The 17,938-nt window shown below is 31.9% G+C and overlaps 2 protein-coding genes across 2 annotated transcripts in view; one reads left to right on the forward strand and one right to left on the reverse strand.

Annotated features, from left to right (window-relative positions):
* Positions 1-252: 252 nt before the first annotated feature.
* LOC127734273 (F-box/WD repeat-containing protein 5-like) lies at positions 253-14,239 on the reverse strand. Its single transcript, XM_052244043.1, has 8 exons — positions 14,104-14,239; positions 10,390-10,606; positions 9,560-9,802; positions 8,401-8,572; positions 7,847-7,983; positions 5,890-6,362; positions 4,945-5,136; positions 253-3,559 (listed from the first exon to the last, which is right to left on the reverse strand). Exons 2-8 carry the CDS (start codon positions 10,588-10,590, stop codon positions 3,127-3,129), a joined length of 1,851 nt encoding a protein of 616 aa, XP_052100003.1. The 5' UTR covers positions 10,591-10,606; positions 14,104-14,239; the 3' UTR covers positions 253-3,126.
* A 3-nt stretch (positions 14,240-14,242) lies between these two features.
* The window catches only part of LOC127734274 (cactin-like), a 28,890-nt gene continuing 25,194 nt past the window's right edge, over positions 14,243-17,938 (forward strand). Inside the window, exons 1-2 of the mRNA XM_052244044.1 lie at positions 14,243-14,404; positions 17,246-17,530. Coding sequence (XP_052100004.1) covers positions 14,319-14,404; positions 17,246-17,530 — 371 coding nt within the window. The 5' untranslated portion in view covers positions 14,243-14,318. The remainder of the gene's footprint in view (positions 14,405-17,245; positions 17,531-17,938) is intronic.

Consider the following 17,938-nt stretch of genomic DNA (forward strand, 5'->3'; position numbering starts at 1 on the left):
TTTTATGGTCCAGCAATTCACATATCTGGTCTTATTGATAAAATCAGTTTTAATTACTAAATGTGACTGTTCAAAACTCTTTATGCTGTAAATTATAAAGATGGGTGTAGGTCTATGTCTAAGAAGTGTCATCTGATCTTGACTTCATACAACATCTATATAGAATTTTCTATGTATAGCTGTTTAGTTAGTGATATAGTTTTGCATGTCCCCCTTGTTTAAAGTCGCAAACACATATGCTACAAATTAGAATTCAAATACAAGAAGTTCCTTTAATTGATATATAATGAACTTTAACAGGAATTTTTTTACATTGCAAGCTTGATATAACACTGCATTGTGTAACATATAACTACAGTCAAGAACATGGTGGGGCAACAAATACTCTACTCTGTAGTGAAAGCAAAACAAAATTATATGTGCAAATTTTTAACCTACCATTGAACATATAAACTGTTAACACAGAGATATGTCTCACCTTTTTTGCTATTTTGATAGTAAAATGCAAATGTTGAAATTAAAATAACAATACTTTAACATGTAAGTTATGAAAATAGTCAGTCAATGAATCATGACTGAAGTTACAGGGCAAAATAATCTCCATGGAAATGAGATGTGCAAATGCTAATACAACTGCATATCAAATATAATTGACCTACCACTAGTTGTTCCCCATAAACTGACATGATCACAAACTAATACATGTAAACTAAGTAAAAGTTTCAAAGTCAATGAATTATGACTGAGGGGGCAGGGCCAAATAATCTCCATTAAATGAGATGTGCCAATGCTAATACAACTGCATACTTAATATCATTGACCTACCACTAGTGGTTCACCATAATCTGACCTAATCACAAACTAATACATTGTTGAAGCACCTTCAAGCCCCGCCGCGGATGCCAGAAACAGCATACCTATGTCTCTCATTTTGACTCCTTCAAGGACAGACAAAAATGACATGTCACTAATTATGAATATGGTGATGCATATGATGCACATCAAAATAAGTTTTTTAGAATCAACTGATTTTTTTTTTATAAATGATACTTTGATGGAAATAAATAAGCAAAGAAAAATAAAAAATCATTCAACCTTTTTTTCTTTTCAGAATAATAAGATATTTATCAATGAAAGTTTTTTCTATATAAATTATGACTAGAATTAAGAACAGATTAATTCTTGGAACACTTTTGGAAAGATGTGCTTTTCAAATATACAAAACATATTTTACAAAATTCAATACCAGTAATACTGTCAGAATTTTGTCAATCCCAAATATAAAAGTAACAATTTCCCTTGACAAAACAGATTTGAAAGATATATAAAGCAATTCCTGTAAATTCAGAAATTATTGTGATTTTTGAAGAATGGACAAAATGTTAGATTAATTATTGCGATTTTAGGAAAATATATATATAGTTTTATGCATCAGATTGATGAATGCGAGTTCTTATTATTGCAATACTCACCGAGTCCCACTATTCGCATTAATAAAAACCTCACAAAAATTTCTGAATTTACAGTACGAAATAATGTGAAAGGAGATTGAGGTTAAGAGTTTAGAAAAACCCCAAAACAAGGATAGAAAAAACTGGATTGATGAAAAAAAACACTTGAAATTCACATAAAAAACAAAAACAAAAACTGCACACTAATACAGGTAATAAAATAGTTCTTTAAGCTAGCTTAATGTCTGATTATAAATATTCATCACTTATAGATTTAGACATGAAAGACTATTGGTTTTAATATCAAATAATAATGCAAATTTACAGAAGCAAACAAATTATAAGGTTGTATATCTTGTCAGGGAACAAATATGTTGTATATCTTGTATGTATATTAGAATGACCATTTAATATATATAGAGAGCATGGTTTATCTTTTCAAGATAAACAATGCATAGCATATATTTAATAAGAAACAACAATCAGTAGCAACATTAAACTTAAGTTTTTACAAAATATTATACTTCACATTATTGATAAGCACTTTAGGTCCACTAGGGGCAATGACTTACAAACAAACATGAACGAACAAATGAAAAACAATACATATAAATAATACACTTATCATATTTATGTTAGATACATATATTTATAGATTATCGATGATTTTTCAAACGAGAGGGTGTTTCTGAGCAACAATCACATTAAAGGGGACAGCCTGAGATGAGATGTGGCAGAGAAACATCCTTGAGTTTGAAAGACCATTGATAATCTGTTTATCACTATTTTGCCTACGAAGTCTTTGATGTTTACATTGACAATGTCATGTGCGCCTTTAGTTTCCGATAATTTTCTATCTCAAGCGAGTGATATGAAAAATCATCACAAAAAAAGATTAAGGATAAAATACACTAAATAGCAATAATCAAGTATCTTTACAAGAACTTCCTTATAACATACAATTATACACTTCCACAACAATTTAAAAATAAGAATAAAGAGAATCATATCATATCATATATACTCCATACAAAAAAACCTATAAATATATCACAGATCTATGCTTACAGATGAAAGTATACTGTCAAGGTATGGATCCCTTAAAAATAACATGCAAGTATGCTCACATGGTGTTAGGGATTTTCTCCAAAAAAATTGGGTTATAATAATTTTATATCTACAACAGTTTCTCAGCAGACCTATTTCATGAACGTGTCAGCTTTTTGCTATAGTATATAATTTTTGCTGTCTTGTATGAAAAATTAACTTTTTTGTATCCATTTTCATTATTTTATCATATAAGCAAAACAGTTTAAGGGTTTGATGTACTATTTCTTTCATCTTTATGTACTCCTCACAGAAATAGTCAAAGATGAAAAACTGCAGAAACAAATACTTGAACATTAGGTTGTAAATAGTCTACAATAACTTTATACAATACATAATCTCACTTCAAACAAAATTCCTGCAATAACACTGGCTAACAATAACTATCTTGGATTGTGTGCTTATAAAACTTATACATATATAAATATATAAAAAAACATTAATCATACAATGATTCTTTTTCTTACTTCAATTCTTACTAAAGAAATTATAGGTTAACTGGTTTTATCAAATCAAATCCTGAACAAAAATGGCTATTTGATCTCAAGTTAAAAGATTCATGTCTTCACTATCTTTTTCTTGTTATTTTTGCCTTTATTTTTCTATTTTTAAGTCCATAACAACACGTTGTTTTGCCATCATCTAAATCATCCATGACAACTTCATCTGAAGAATTGGAATCTGAATCGTCCAATGAAGACATTACATTCTGATTATCAGGTTTATTTTGAACGTCCAATGAAGACAATACATTCTGATTATCAGGTTTATTTTGAACGTTTACAACACTTGCAATTCTTGTGTCATAAATAGCCTGTCTTGACCTCCAAACTCTGATATTAAGGTCGTCTGCTACTGTTACCAAAACTTCCTGATCTGTTGGACAGAAAGCAGTAGCATTTACACCATTCTGTGAATGAATTCCACATTCATGATTGAGTTCTGATAATATAAATCCATAGCGACGGTCCCAAATATAACCTTTCAAATTTTCACTTCCACTGAAGAAAAAAAAACAGAAAATTTTATCAATAAAGAATAAACCATGTGAAAATCATAAATTTTCAAATAACAAAAGTTTTATATATAAAACATTTGTAAAATCATAATTTGCAATACTAACTTTACTGTATAAAAAAAATATCACGTCATAAAACTGAACACAAATGCAGAATGTGAAAATATAACCAAATAAAAAAAAAGCCTGTGACAATTCTGCTTCTATTGGTACCGGGTAGATTAAAATTCAACCAGAAATGTCCTCATAATATTTTTTTGAAAAAACATACTTTTATATGAAATATATAGTTAAAAATCACAATACTTTTTGCCATGTACTGTATATTGCCTCTTATTATCTAACGAACATCAGCCATTCCATATATCTTAATAGGGCTGGGACAATGGAATGATGTTCATATTGGACGTCTTGGATATTAAAAAAGAACGTTTTGAATAAGAATTTAAAATAATACCAGAAAAAAAGATTAAATTCTCCGTGTAGTCCAGAACAGAGTTTAAAAGCATTTCAATATAAGAACTTTTAAGCCATTTGAATATTACCCTGATACAGAAATATGGCTATATAATTATATTTTGTATCACTGTAATTATTTAACCCTGCAGTAAGGTTTGATATTTTTTACAGTTCAGTATAATATATATAACAAATAATTCATGACCCTGAGTGCCATATGGTAGTTTAGAGACTCAGGGCCCATCTCCCAAAAAGTACAAAATGTATATTTCAGATAAGGGTGAAGGTTTGGTACCATTTAAACATTTAAACCCGCTGCAATTGTTTGCACCTGTCCTAAGTCAGGAATCTGATGTTCAGTAGTTGGCGTTTGTTGATGTGGTTCATAAGTATTTCTCGTTTCTCGTTTTTTATATAGATTAGACTGTTGGTTTTCCTGTTTGAATGGTTTTACACTAGTAATTTTTGGGGCCCTTTATAGCTTGCTGTTCAGTGTGAGCCAAGGCTCCGTGTTGAAGACCGTACTTTGACCTATAATGGTTTACTTTTATAAATTTTGACTTGGATGGAGAGTTGTCTCATTGGCACTCATACCACATCTGTTTTTACTTTTACAAATTGTGACTTTGATGGAGAGTTGTCTCATTGGCACTCATACCACATCTTCTTATATCTATAATATAAAGCGAATGGTCTAATCAAACGCAGGACAAAAGATGCTTCATTCTGAATATTTTGCGGAACTTATATTTTGTATGCTGAACTGTAAATTGTCAACTACTGCATGGATAAAATAATTGTCAGATTTATTTTTTTCTTTTGTATGATTACATTAATAAAGACATGTGTTAAAAGTTAAGTTTGATAAAATAATTCCCATGTAACAAAAAGTGATTTAACTTTTCTTACCAGGCAACAAAATTCTTGCTAATAGAAGGGAAAATATAGGACACATGATCTTCTCCAACAGATCTGGCTCCAGTGTAAATCTCTTTAGTTTCAAGGTCATTCTGTAGGTCATAAACTCTGACTTCTATACTCTCATCATACAAACTAAATCCTTCCCCTGGAATCTTTTGTCTCACACAATAAGCAAGATACCTATTTTAAGCAAACATTAATAGATTCTTATCTGAGATTGTTGCATAACCTTTAATTGTGAATAGGTTAACTTTGGTAACTTTGGGGGTACAGGTGTGCAGACTACCCTATTAGGACAAATCAAGCCATGAGTAAAACACCCTTAAATAAGTGAATCACCTGCCCCTAATTAATGAGAAAGGAAAATCTGGAACAAAATATACTCTGATATAACCGAGATTTGTGGAATCACTGATTGATTCATATATCTCAATATAAAATTTGGATTTTTTTTTTAAAGCCATTTCTGTAAATTTTCCTATTTCACTGAAAACTGCAGCCTTTTCACATATGGAAGGTCATATTGATCATTGTAATGTTTATCTGACCTTTAAAAACATGATACTTTTAGGTTGAATTAAAAAAAAAAATATTTATAAAAATAAAAGATGACATTGTTTACTGGAAATTCAGACATAATTTTTGCAATGTTAATATCACTGAAAAAATTGAGATGGGATTGCTTTAGCAAAAATAATAAAAACCTACATTTAAAATGTTGACAGCTCTATTGTACATAGCCTTACCTGAAATTGCAATAATTAATCTAGCATACTTGTCCATTGATCTCAATCACAACATGCCCACAAAAAAATGTGTATTCACAGTATTAAAGAAAGACTGTAATGCTAAAATATTGTTGACATTTTCTAAGAAGTTTATGATGAATGGACATAAATGCAATTGTGCCTATGGTCAATTATTTGAATTTACCTATGATCTTTTGATAAACTTGTTCCAATACATGTACCATCACATTCATATAAACAATGGGCAGGTGTAAATATTGTTTTCCTTTCTGCTTCTCCTGACTCAGCTTCTTTCAAGACATTATAATCTATACCATACTTGTACAAAGAAGCCCTGTAATCCAATGATGTTTGATATAAAATCAAATATTTATCATGAGTTTCTACACTGCTACAAGCATTTTCACTATCATCTTCATTGCTTTCACCATCTTCCTGTTTTTTTTTCTTTGTCACAGGGTCACGGTCACAATCACAAACACTTGTTGATGCATGACAAGTCTCTAAATTATAATCTGTTTCACAATCATCTGACTTTTCGTTTTTTGTTTTTGGCCATTTTGATTTATCTATGATTCTAACAAAATCGTTTCTATGACGACAATGCCTGATTTTCATTAACTCACTGAATTCATGCTGACAAATTTTCTTTTCAGCCTAAAAAAATAAAGCAATATTTCATTTGATCAGAACAATTAAACTAAAGGTTTGTCAATTAAAGAACTTAACATAAAATAAATGGGCCTTTAAAACCTTGAATAATTCAGTAATTAATAATAGTGTGAACACAGCAACCACTTTTTATATACAACCTTAAGGTGGATAGGGGGTCTTCATTAATATCCATAAATTTTTTTTAATAATTTGTCAAAATGTAGTTTATATCATGTTTTTTTTCAAAATATAATAAAAAGTATGGGTCACCAGGCTTTTTTTCACGCTACAGGTTGTGCAAATTTGTCAGATTTTATATAGATTATGCATGGAAAACACAATTTTGTGTGATAAAAAGAAAACTGCACCATAGAATTGTAAGATAAAATATGAGAAGATAGCTCTAATAAAGTGCTTTCTGATAAAAAGAAAAAATGAGGTCACCGAACTCATTTTCTTGCTACATAATAAAATAGGTAAATCCACAAACACATTCTATTATAAAAGTTACATTACCTGAGTTATCTCCCCTTATGTGGCAAAGTTGGAAAAAAATGAATCAAACAAAAATATTCTGTTTTTTGTAAAATACAGCAGTAAATATGATAAAACACATAATTTTCTATAGTTACACGAAAAATCTTACACATGAATTACATACTACTCTCGAGATTTGCACATTTCATTAAAAATATAGACCGATTGTTATCTGCTATTTCAAAATCCAAGATGGAGGAAGACACCCAAGCTACCTTAATCAACTTCAAGCCTTGTTGCATATGGATTTTACATGACAGGGTTGCTGGTCCTATTCACAAATCTTCCCATTTCTTTAGCTTATCAATTTTTTTTATAACAAAAACAAAATTTTTTACCAAACATCATCCCTTATAGTAAGTTCCACAGCTTAACAGCTTATGCTTTATGTAAAAATTAACAGGTAAAGTGCCCTTTTTTATGTAACAACAATGCCAAATTCTGAAAAAGCTGTATAAAATTTCCAGTAGGTCTGCATCTAAAACTACAATGTATGTTTATCAAACATACATACTCGACCAAATAACTGTTTTTCTTAAAAAGTTCTATGTACTTGTTTAGTCCTGTTGTTAACCAAGAAAGTTGACACCAATAATAAGGACAATGCAAATAAAGCAATGGGGACATCTCAAACATGATATTAATGTTTAATTACATAATATATAGAGATAGTTAATTCGAACATTCCAAATTATTCCTCTGCTATCAAGACATTAACAAAACAGCTGCATTTAATAAAGAGTACAAATGATCAGACGTCTCTAAGAAGGATAAAACAGACATTAAGGTTTTGGCAAATACCACAGCAAAGAGGGCAAAAACATTATCCTGTTACAAATACCTTAGCAGTAGTGAAATTTAAATGAAATTCATTTGATAACAGAAAATTCACTTGCTATCAATTCAACCCATCAAAAGAATACTTCTCGACTTGACTGTATTACTCTTACCTTGTGAGTCCGCACTTGTAAAAAATAGCCATGTCCATCTTCACTAGCTCTACCCATGGAAATAAAATTATCGTCATCATACCAAGCTCCTCGGAAATTAGGAAATTCAACTCTAACAAGGCAGAGTTCTATTAGTTCTGTAATAAATTGATTACCCTCAAAACAACTATACAAATTTCAGACTATTTCATAATGATGGGACCCTTTGTATTACTGTTAAAGAAACTTCTAAGAGGATTGTATAAAAAGTGAACCATTATACTACAGAAACGAAATTGTTTTTTCAAGATGATGTAAGGAAACTATAAACTGTAATGGGCTTCAATTCAATTCAATTCTAAATGCTGAGGGACTGACATTCTGCATTGGAGTCAACTAAATACAACACAATTATTCTATTGTCTAACAAAAAATTAAATAGATATTACCTAACTCGGCTAAATGACCATGCAAAAGCCTCATGGGTACTCAGGCTTGTTAAACACCCCAGTAGTAGTACATGTACATGTAGTGACTCCTCCATAAGAAGCACCTTCCCTTAATATAATATTTACCTTTTCCAAAGTGATAAATCTTTATAAAGCCATCATAGAAGTACCCCATATCCATGCCAGCCACTAAAAGTTTGGTCTCTGATTGATTAAATTCAGAAAAACGTGTATAACTAGGTAAATCTACAACAAGTTTCTTTGTAAACATTGTGGTTGGCATTCCAAGTTCCCAAACCTAAAAATAATTATATAAACATATGAGTCTTAATAACACATCCATCCAGCAAATCTAATAGATATGTGATAACTTGGAAATGACAATGCTACACCAACAACAAGCAATAGTCTTTCTATAAAATATTATTTCATCAAAGAAAAATGTATGGAAGGATTACTAAATAAGGAAAAAGGAATATGTGATGAATGTACATGTGACAACACTAGCAAGATTTAACATGTACTGAAAAATAATAAATTATATCAACATGATCAAAGGAACATTAGTGTTATTGCTGTCCTTAATCATGACAGTTACTATAAGGTCTTTTAAAAATTTACATCTATCACTACGATGAAGTAACAATAAAAACAGAAATTATATATTGATATAGAGATATGTCTTACCTGTGTGTCATTTTGATAGTATAATACAAATGTTGAAATTCAAATGACAATCCTTTAATAAGTAAACTATGTAAACTTCTATGTCATTTGGTTTCTGGTGGAGAGTTGTCTCATTGACAAGCATACCACATCTTCTTATTCTTATATATAAAAGACATTCAAAGTCAATAAACCATGACTGAAGGTACAGGGCCATATAATCTCCTGGAATAAGAACTGCCAATGTTAATACAACTGCATACCAAATACTATTGATTTATCCTAAGTGGCTCAACTTAAACTGACCTTAACACAAACTTTAACATGTAAACTATGGAAAAGGTTCAGAGTCATTAAACCGTGACTGAAAGGGCAGGATCAAATAATCCCCATAAATATGAGATGTACCAATGCTAATACAACTGCATACCAAATATCATTGACTTACATGTACCACTAGTGGTTACCCATAAACTGACCTTATTACAAACTTAAACATTGTTGCCTAAGCTGTCCAGGAAACTCTTTAGTCTCACCTTCAGGTTAGACAAAAATGAGAAGGTATGAAACTTACACTTCAATAATCATTGTGTTACATCTTACTGAGGAAGAAACTTACAATAACATAGCCATCTTTTCCTGTTGAAGAGAAATATTTTCCTGATGGAGAGAACATCACATGATAAACTTCATCCTCATGTTCCTTTAAAACTTCACTTTCCACTACAGGAACATTCATACAGAGACGTCTGAATTCTTCATACCAACTCTCACAGTCAGGTAATGAAGTCCTTGGACGGCCCACTTTACAGCTGACTAAATCTTTCCATAAGCTTTCATCTATAGCAACACGTCTCCATTTCTATGAATGCAACAAAGTTTCTAATTCAGATGGAATGTATGAATTTAGTTTTTCTTCTGTCTCATAATATTGCTTGATGCATGTTTTTTTTATTTTATTTTTGTATTGCTGGGTTGCTGTATCATTGAAGACACCGAAGTTTTTTTCCTTTATTCATGTTGGCATAATGTCTTTTTATTTCAAATTCACATAGTGTTAACATGTTTGGTATCATTAAGGTAAGATTCCTATATATCAATTTTGAGATTTGTTGTTCAGGAGTTGTGAGACTCCTATTTTAACAAAAAATACACAAGAAAGTTTAAAAGAAGACAGAAATGTTGTTGTGTTAACATGTACATCACATCGTTTCTCTATTATTCAACCTATGTAAAATAAACATATTTGCCAGCTTGCATAATTTCATTAGGAATAAAAGTATCTAAATTATTTTTCATTGTTACAATTGAGTCTTTCAAAAAATTCTCTGTTAGTTTGCGTTAATATGCAAATACAAACAGAGATATTAATACTGTACATGTACAATGATGTACAAAGATGTACAATGATGTATGTATGCATCCAAATTACGTTTACAGATATCTTACACTACATGTCTTTGAAGCTTCCAACAAACTGTTACAGTCTAAGAATGAGAATATATGAATGATAAAGTCATCAGGCATATGTTGCCAGATTGAGCCATCACTCCACACATTGTCCTCATAATGCTGGCACAAATCTTTCTCCTTTATATCTTTGAATCCATCATGTATATCTTCTTCTATTTCTTCATTTCTGTCTTCCATTTTTTCTAATTCAAAACTAAAATCAATAAGTAAAAATTATTAAAGTTATAGCCTTGACTTGATCCATACAATGCCAGAGGTCATTCATAAAATTTTGGTAAAACATATAAATTTCCTATCGTCTTGAAAATGTTTTAATTATGTGGCTCAAATAATTTAAACTCTTGAGTAAAAAAAGTCATGAACTGATGACTCAAGCCAGGAATTATTATCTTCAGGTAATATAATACCCACACAAACATACAAAATCATTACAGTATTGCCAATGGGACAATTATCCACACTAGTTCAAATGACGAAGATATAAGCAATTATAGGTCATTGTATGCCAGCTGTCAACAATGAGGTAAAACCAGCTATAAAAGACCTTGACATGAAAAATGTGAAATAACTTGAACAAGAAAACTAATGGCCTAATTTATAAAAATTCAATTTATGAAAAAACAATTATGACAGACACGAACCAATGACAAGCATTGAATAACAGGCTTCTGACTTGGGACAGGCACATAAAGAATGTGGCGGGTTTAAACATGTTTGTGAGCACTAAAACCTACCCTTCACAAAAAAAAAACAATAGACACAAAGCACCAACATAAGAGTACTCACACAGGGGTTCAAATTAACGGTGGTCCGAGGTCTGTGACTTCCATTTACAGATTCAGACCTTCTCACCGGTAGTTAGTTACACCTGACGAACTTTCCTATTTTTGCAGGTTAAAAGTTACAAAAGCATTTTGAACAAAAAGTATAAAAATAATCTTAAAATATGCAACCTATTGAAACTTAACTTATGTGTTTTCTTAGATTCTTCACAATTGATTTGATGTGTAGTCACATGACCGGTCATCGTACAAGATACTGGGAAACTCGAGAATATAATATTACAACATAACTAGTAAATGATACAAGTCTGTTTGGTTTTGGGGTGACCTCTTCCAAAAGAAAATCTGATGAAACAGGGGATACAGAGGGGGTGATTGACGAAATGGCTTAACGCAGCTCAAAAGACAGGATCTGACTAAAGACCAAAAATAAGAACGTAAATTTTTCCCACACAAAGGGAAAGGGATATCGAAAAATGCCCGGGTTCGTTGGACAAAAAAACTTAAAACTTGACCCCATACTAATCATGATGAAAAATTACGCCCCACCATCTATATATCTTGCCAAAAAAGTGGTCAAAAGAAACCGACCCCAACGATTTGAAAACTAAGTTTAGCTGTTATCTGACACAAGGTTAGCCCAGTGTGTTCTTAAGCAGCAATTGAAACCAAAAGGTACAAAGTGTTATTTAACACAGCATATAGTGTTGGGGCAAAGGGGAAGCCTTTTTTTTTTACTGAATTTATTTAAGAAATTCAGAACATAAATGAGGGTAATGTAGTAGGATATGATGAGTGCTTTGGAATGGTAAGTATTTTCTGTTATAAATTGAATTTTCAATAAAATTGGACCTTCTAAGAATAAAGGAGGACCTTCAAGTATTTTTGGTCACAGGTCCTGGACCTTCCATTACCTAAAGTAAATTTGAACCCCTTTCACAGTTATTGACATCTAGTTCAAAACTACAGCTGTTTTTTTTATCAGAGAATATGTGCAGGTAAACAGGTATCATATGCAATTTCTGGTTGTGTATTAGACAGATTATACACTATCTAAACACATACAAGTTGACAGGCACATATTATTTACTCCAAAATTGGCAAAATATTATTGAAACAATCTCTGGTGCCCTAATTGATAATATTAGTCTCAAATTTTAGATATAGTCAACTTTCAACTCGTACACCTTCCCCAACATTTCTATGTCACAATGTTTATGTTATTATTTCACATTAAGAGTTGGTTTTTCAATGACAATTGCAACGAATGACCTCGATACAACTGGTGTTTTTCATTCATAAAAAAGAAAAATGGAAATTGGGTCTATGACGATGAAGAAAGTATGTTGCCGTAACAGCATATCAAAATTTTGAGTATTCATAAAGTTTAGCTTGCTTACAAGACCTGGGTGTCAATTAATAAATGTAAAAGATGTAAAAGAAATTGTAATATGGTAAATAAATAGCATTATTGGGTATCGGGTCCGTTCGCCCTAATTACATGTTCGCGCTGGGTCAGTTCGCCCTGAGTCCGTTTGCCCATACAGTCCATTCGCCCTGGGTCCGTTCGCCTTAATTTTTATAAAAAAAATAATATTAATGGTTTAATTTAAAGTTTTGTAATTTTATTAAGATATTAAAATGGTAAATATTAAAAATGTATATCTCCAAATTCATGAATAAACATTGAAATTAAAAAAAGAGGTTTTTGTTTTGGAGCATTAATCAGGCTAATTGGCTTCATTGTTACATTTGTTTTTATTCAGAATTACTTTTAATGACTGTTGATTGTAAATAAACTCAACATAGATACCAAGATTGAAACTTTGTATGCCAGACACATGCTTCGTCTACAAAAGACTCATCAGTGACGCTCGAATCAAAAAAGTTAATAAGGCCAAATAAAGTATGAAGTTGAAGAGCATTGAGGATCCAAAATTCCTAAAAGTTTTGCCAAATACAGCTAAGGTGATATATTTCTGAGGTGGAAGAGCCTTAGTATTCCGAAAATTAATTAAGAATGCTGATTAGATATGATTACGATGTCTTTGGTCTCACTGATTGTTGTAGTTATTGTTTTTGGTAAATTAATAATGAAATTGGTTTTTTAATTAACAAGTCAGCTTGGAATGAGTTAAAACAATGATGTAAGAATTGTAAGACATTAAAGGGAAATTGTTTTTGCCACTTAATTGGCTTTTTGATCTCAAGGTGTGGAGTGAGTTGGATCTTGTTATACCTGTTTGGATTGTTTTGAAATTGTTACAAGGTTTCAAAAAAAATAAATTCATACAGATAACTTGGTCTCCAGTTCCTAAACACTTCTTCTTCAAAATACTGTCCACATTCAACATGATGAATATTCTTGCAGGAATATTCAATGCAAATGAAAAGAAAAATCATTATCTGGTAGCATCAATACAACATAAATCCTCTTCTCATGGGGTTTCGTGCTATTAAGAATTCATTGTGACGTCACAATTTCCATTGAAAAAGCATGCATAGTACGAATTCATATGACATACGAAAACATATGATCTGACCAATTATTGCGGCGGAATTTTCAACAAACTTTAACATAATTAATTCAAATAATTTATATTATACCAGGAAGAAGAAGAAGACAAGATAACAAAATAAAATAGAAATCAGGGCGAACGGTCTCAGTGCGAACAGGAATTAGGGCGAAAAGACCCAGGAAAAAACAGGTATTAGGGTGAACAGGTACTAAGGCGAACGCTAATCAGGAGGAACGGACCCGGATTCGCATTATTGCAAACAACTAAAATCTCTCCACTCGTTTCAACACCAGCACTAACAAACCAGTCTAACATATAACCTATATAGGAAGTAACTATGTAAATATTTGTCACATATAGACATGAGATCTTAGAGTTTAGATACACACTTTAGTCATTTTCTGTCAGAATTGGTTCGTGACAGTCGAACTGAATACAGATAATACGGAAGATGAAAGTTTGTTGATGTTGACGAATAAACAGGATTACAGATCATGGTCTTTCTCCTTTCGAGCACTCGTTTCTTTCAAACGCTTTGACGATTAAAAATTCTCAAAGTTATCTCCCCTATATCGTCAAACTTACGACCCAAAATCACAAAAAAATGGGAAAAGAAAAAAAGAAAAAGCACCAAAGAGACAGATCATCTGACAGTAGACACAGGCACAAAAAATCAAAGAAACATAAGAGGTAAAAAAATAATTTCAGAATAAGTGATATTAAAAAAGATTCATTTATTATTATTAATATTACCTGTATGTAAATGAACAGGTTTAAACCTCAGTTTTCTTCCATCTCATTACTTACTTACTTATAGTTACTTATAGTTGATTTCCAGTACAGGATCCCTTAAGGTTCCTTTTCACCAGACACATAATTTAAATTTTTTCTAGTACAGTTTTGTCCGTGACTTCCGGATATTTCTGTTCTGTAGTCATTATAATATTATGTGAGTTCGTGGTCTAGTGGTTAAGACCGATGGCTACAGTGCTGAAGGTCCTGAGTTCGATTCTCACTCGGGGTGCTAAAAATATCAGTACATCAGAAGGGTGATTTTCACCCTCTCACACACATCTCTGGTACCCAGACCGGAGTTTAAACTAGAATGGGTACTATGGGGGCCTCGGTTGGTCAAAGTTGCTCCCGACTTTGACCTGGAGATCAATCTGCTGATATCTCTTCAGTTTGTCTGTTTCCGCCGAGCAGCCCGGTGGTTCTCTCCGAGTACTTCGGCTTCTTCCACCATAATAACAGATCCGCCCGGTGTCCTAACACTCCCTGGTGTTGGGGTGGGGATTGTCCTTGTAAATATTGAACATTGTAAATACGTTAGTGACACATCTCCATTACTCCCGATAGGGAGTGTACACGGATTCCACTGTACCCTCGCAGCTCTCGAGGGGTGCTCCGTAAACAGAGGGATCTACGTACATACATGCATAGCTCTTCGTCAGACCAATATTTATCTAGTGTGTTTTAAAGGCATTAATGAATTGGGCCTTTGTTATTTTATCTGGTAGTTTGTTCCTGGTTTTAGCAATTCTAACAGAGAATGAGTGTTTACGGGTATTTGATTGGAATCTTTGGTGAATGACTTTGTTACTGTTTGTCCTGCTACTAAATCTTTGTTGAGAATCATCTGCCATTTTTAAAAATGAGCTTACTTCTTTGTCATAGTAGCCATTGATTGTTTTGAAGGTTTCAATCATATCCCCTCTTATTCTCCTATAGGATAGTGTTGGTAAGCCTAGTTTTTTAAGTCTCTCTGGATAGCTCATGTCTTTGAGACCTGGTAGTTGTTTTGTTACATGTACCTTCTTTGGACTCCTTCTATATATTTTATCAATATCTTTTTTCTTGTATGGAGACCAAACTGAACTTGCATAGTCCAAATGAGTTCTAACCATGGTTTTGTACAGTGGTATGAATGTCTCAATTCCCAAGTATTTAAATGTTCTTCTGAGAACTGCAAATATGGAGTTGGCCTTGTTCACTTTTTCATTGCTAGAACTTATTTAACTGTTCTGATGATTGGGTATTTTTCAATAATTTCTGTTCATGTCATTTTTATGACCAGAAAAACGTGTTTGTGTTGGGGAAAACGGTCTACATGGTCTATATAAATAAGAAGATGTGGTATGAGTGCCAAATTATGAGACAACTCTCCATCCAAGACACAAATTTATAAAAAGTTAACAATTATAGGTCAAAGTACATCCTTCAACACGGAGCCTTGGCTATAAAGGGCCCCAAAATGACTAGTGTAAAACAATTCAAACAGGAAAAGCAAGGTCTAATCTATATAAAAAACGAGAAACAAGAATCGAAACACCTATGAACCACACCAACAACTACAAACCGCTGAACAACAGGCTAGCCAGAAAGATGTTATGAATCTCAGATTGTTCTCTAACACATATAATATTATGCTTGGTCCAGTTTACATGGTTAAATCAAATTCTATCTGTAATTTTGATTTGAAAAATGGACAACTTGACTATGATGGAAACCCTGAGCAGCATTCATGTTTTCACATTTCAATGCCAACAGTTATATACAATTAGTTATGCATAAAGATATTTTATTTTATTATAGGGCAGACTCTGATGGAAACCCTGAGCAGCATTCATCTTTTCACATTTCAATGCCAACAGTTATATACAATTAGTTATGCATAAAGATATTTTATTTTATTATAGGGCAGACTCTGATGGAAACCCTGAGCAGCATTCATGTTTTCACATTTCAATGCCAACAGTTATATACAATTAGTTATGCATAAAGATATTTTATTTTATTATAGGGCAGACTCTGATGGAAACCCTGAGCAGCATTCATCTTTTCACATTTCAATGCCAACAGTTATATACAATTAGTTATGCATTAAGATATTTTATTTTATTATAGGACAGACTCTGATGGAAACCCTGAGCAGCATTCATGTTTTCACATTTCAATGCCAACAGTTATATACAATTAGTTATGCATAAAGATATTTTATTTTATTATAGGAGAGACTCTGATGGAAACCCTGAGCAGCATTCATGTTTTCACATTTCAATGCCAACAGTTATATACAATTAGTTATGCATAAAGATATTTTATTTTATTATAGGAGAGACTCTGATGGAAACCCTGAGCAGCATTCATGTTTTCACATTTCAATGCCAACAGTTATATACAATTAGTTATGCATAAAGATATTTTATTTTATTATAGGGCAGACTCTGATGGAAACCCTGAGCAGCATTCATCTTTTCATATTTCAATGCCAACAGTTATATACAATTAGTTATGCATAAAGATATTTTATTTTATTATAGGAGAGACTCTGATGGAAACCCTGAGCAGCATTCATGTTTTCACATTTCAATGCCAACAGTTATATACAATTAGTTATGCATAAAGATATTTTATTTTATTATAGGGCAGACTCTGATGGAAACCCTGAGCAGGATTCATCTTTTCATATTTCAATGCCAACAGTTATATACAATTAGTTATGCATAAAGATATTTTATTTTATTATAGGAGAGACTCTGAGTCTGAAGATTCTTATGATTCTGATTCAGTTGATTCAAGGTCAAGGTCACCAAAACATAAAGAGAGATATAGGTCAAGGTCAAGATCACCAAAACGAAATGAGAGATATAACTCAAGGTCACCCAGAAGACATGGAGAAAAGTCTAAATCTCATAAAATGAATTACAGGGATTCATCTGCTAGCTCCAATTCTGGTAGTTCAGATGATGAAAGATTTAAACAAAGGGAGAAGAAGAAGTTTCAGAACATTGAATTATCTAAAGAAGAAAGAAGGTATAGTATATACATTAAAATTAGAATCTTTACAAAACTTTGTATAAGGATTAGATAACCCTATTCAGATATTGGTTAGAATATTAAAGTCACAACTAACTGCCTTGATGGTCTTGTGATAAGTTGATCCCATACATGTACTAGTATATGTTCCTGACCATATTATCAGTCAGAGTCATTGCTTAAACAAGTAACTTTTAAAATTACCTATACAAGTTATGTTGAAAACGAGGCTATTTTAGATATAACTTATATAATTAACTTTTGTAATTATTATTTCTATAGGTGTCCATTAATACAGATTTTACTAGCTTTAACAAATTTTCACAGACATCTGGTTATTTTTCCCATGAAATATAAAAACTAATCCTTCTGAAACACTAATTGCTTTTCTGACACGCACTTTCA

This window comes from Mytilus californianus, unplaced genomic scaffold (genome assembly GCF_021869535.1).
Source record: "Mytilus californianus isolate M0D057914Y unplaced genomic scaffold, xbMytCali1.0.p SCAF_3, whole genome shotgun sequence".
Classification (NCBI taxonomy): domain Eukaryota; kingdom Metazoa; phylum Mollusca; class Bivalvia; order Mytilida; family Mytilidae; genus Mytilus; species Mytilus californianus.